At 32.9% G+C, this 2760-nt stretch overlaps 1 protein-coding gene across 1 annotated transcript in view; it reads right to left on the reverse strand.

Moving 5' to 3' along the window:
* Window positions 1-1381: 1381 nt before the first annotated feature.
* Window positions 1382-2760, reverse strand: part of NCAM2 (neural cell adhesion molecule 2) — a 113403-nt gene continuing 112024 nt past the window's right edge. Inside the window, exon 18 of the mRNA XM_009995441.1 lies at window positions 1382-1693. Within this exon, the coding sequence (XP_009993743.1) occupies window positions 1582-1693 (112 nt within the window). The 3' untranslated portion in view covers window positions 1382-1581. The remainder of the gene's footprint in view (window positions 1694-2760) is intronic.

A 2760-nucleotide genomic window follows, 5' to 3' on the forward strand; every position in this document is an offset into this window, starting at 1 on the left:
CCTTTTCCTCAAATTTAAGGACACTCTTACATTTAATTTTCAGCTTTACTGCACAAAAGTCAACCACTTTGCCTTGACAGCAAAATAACAGCTAAGGGTTGATGAAATTCTGTGGGAAATCAGGAAGTGTAAATACTTCAAATATGACCAAAATTCAGATACAGCATGGTGAGGACATAATTTGCTGAGTAAAGCTACACGTAAACCTCTGGTATGAATTAGATGCGGAAAATTTACAAGGTACTATATAATTTATTCCTGACAAGTAGAATTTTTCAATCTAGTTTTCTAGTTTCAATCTAGTTTCTTTACTCCTTCCAAAGCAAGACTTTGAAGAGTTTGATAAGTGTAGATACACTATGCTGGAATGGAACCAAAATATATTGCTCCAATCAGAGCGACCATTAAATCAATGATAATTCATATGAATTAATTTTGCATCTAATAAATAAGTCAGATTTCAGAGTGATGCATGTTATCTGAAATAATAAAAAGGATATGCTTAAGAAATGCTTGACAAGAAAAAGGTATTTGGTCTAATATAGGATGCTGTTAATTAATAATATAGAACTATTCCCAATTGTTTAGCTGAAGTGCTTCTTTCCATCTGCTCTTACAGGGCTTTTTTCATTAAGACAAGTGGTATGAAATCATAAAGAAAAAAGTGCTACTTTAGTAAGGCCAACTTTTAATATTTCATGTACTGGTTTGGGAAGAAGATGTATCTACTACTCTAAAATACAGTTTTATCCTTTGACTAAATGACTAGAACTGAAAGAATGAATACTTTATATGTATAAAAATGTTGGGACAAAAAAACTGAGCTTGTGTTTATTGTAAGGTTTCCCTTAAAACAACGATTATGATGAAAAAAGAGTTTTCTTTTCACACATTTGTTGCATTTTAGTTCACACATAATTACCAAAATTTTTATGCAGAAACCCTGAATCACTGAAAATCCCGGTGCCTTTGAGAGTGACACTCATGTAGTTAAGGTGAGGCCAATTTTATTTAAATCTCTACATCACAGTTATTAACTTTTTATTTTGCTGAAGAACCAATGTGAATCTCCAGGTGGAGTTGGCTCTGTGATGAAGTTATAAGCACAATCAGCACTAAGGTCTTAAACATTATACTGAGAATGGTTTTCTTTTTCTTTTTTTAAAGTTAACTAAAACGTCTGTTTTATTATCAATGGGAAGAAATACAGTAGTATATATATGGCATTTTATGTATGTAGCTTGTGCTGTAAGATCTGGAGAGGCCTGGTGTGTTGCTTGTGGTTAGAGGTGCTTTGTAACTATTCTAAAAAGACATACTTTGTCATGTAATAAATTACCATTCTTTTTCTGCAGTCTTTTCAAATTTATACCATGGGGCTTGGTGTCAGCAAAACTACATACTAAAACCATTGACAAAAAAATAGAAAGGAACTGTAGACAGAAACTATTTAATCATATGTACACATATACTAACTGTTCCAAGCTTAAGTTTCCCAAGAAATTAAGGTCAGCTGTAAAGTTTTGGTCACGGGGTTACTTCAATCCAAATGCATTATCCAGACAGCTGTAGTTTATCTCATTATGCTTTGCTATCATCTTCTTTTGACTGTATGATGTCATTAGCACCTTTGATTTCGATGGTTTCTGGATTTAAAGCTTCTTTCCCATTGTCTTCCTTTAGTGGCAGCTTCCTATCAGAAGAATAGAGAAATCATGGTAACGCAAACAACACACAATCTGGAAATTAAATCCACACTGTCTGTATTGCTTACACAGTTCACAGTGTTTCTGAAAAAATAATATAGAAAATAATGTAATATTTTATTATGAACACTTAAGTTTTCTGCTTTTAAATAAATTAATATTAATTCTTCCCATTTCTATACAGATAGAAAAAGCTAAATGGTACCTGGTAAGAACATTACTGCAGCACAAAATGCAGTTTATTCAGTAAGAGAAAAGAAACAACATAATGCCAGATAATCCAAAGCAGTACAGAGGTATGTATTCCCTAGGATACTGTGAAAGTTGCCATCAAGCCTTTTGCTGAATCTATATTATACTGTTTTTTTCAATGTCTGTTTCTAAATGTAAATTCAATGGTATGCAAAAGAAGACGTCTATCATTGGAGGTTATGCCAATACACAGGTAAAGGAAATAAATTCTTGTAGCACAAGGACACTAGAAAATTAAATTTATTTTTGTTAGATCACACAATCAAGCTGTGTTAATAACTTGTAGGACTTTTAAGACTAACTTAGCTAAAGCTCTGAAGAGTTTTATAATCCTTCATTAAATTAACAAAAGGATCCCCACCCTTACAATATAGGAAAGACAAAACACTGGTTTCATTCCAAAAGGTCTTGGAAATAATTGATTTCTTATTGTCAGTACTTAACTGTCAAAAAACTATAGCTGTCAAAATAATGTATGTTTTACTCAGATGTTCCTGCAATAATGTGCCCTGGGCATAATAGCTGTTAATCATTATTCCAGTTTGGGTTTGCTTTCTGTTTTTTAACTAGTCAATAGTATGCATATGCCTTTTTTACTCATAACAAATATTAAATGTTTCAGTAAACTTCCACTGTGATTGCTTTGATGTCCCAAAGAGCAATATGCTGTTCAAAATCTGCCTGAAAAATCCCTTAGGAATGCCTTGTAATAGCAGTGTCTAATAACAACAAAAGCGGGGGGGGGGGGGGGGGGGAAAGGGAAACCAAATTTCCAGCAATATGAATTTTGGCCTGTTTGAAC

This window comes from Chaetura pelagica, unplaced genomic scaffold (assembly GCF_000747805.2).
Source record: "Chaetura pelagica isolate M959 unplaced genomic scaffold, ChaPel_1.0 scaffold23, whole genome shotgun sequence".
NCBI lineage: Eukaryota > Metazoa > Chordata > Aves > Apodiformes > Apodidae > Chaetura > Chaetura pelagica.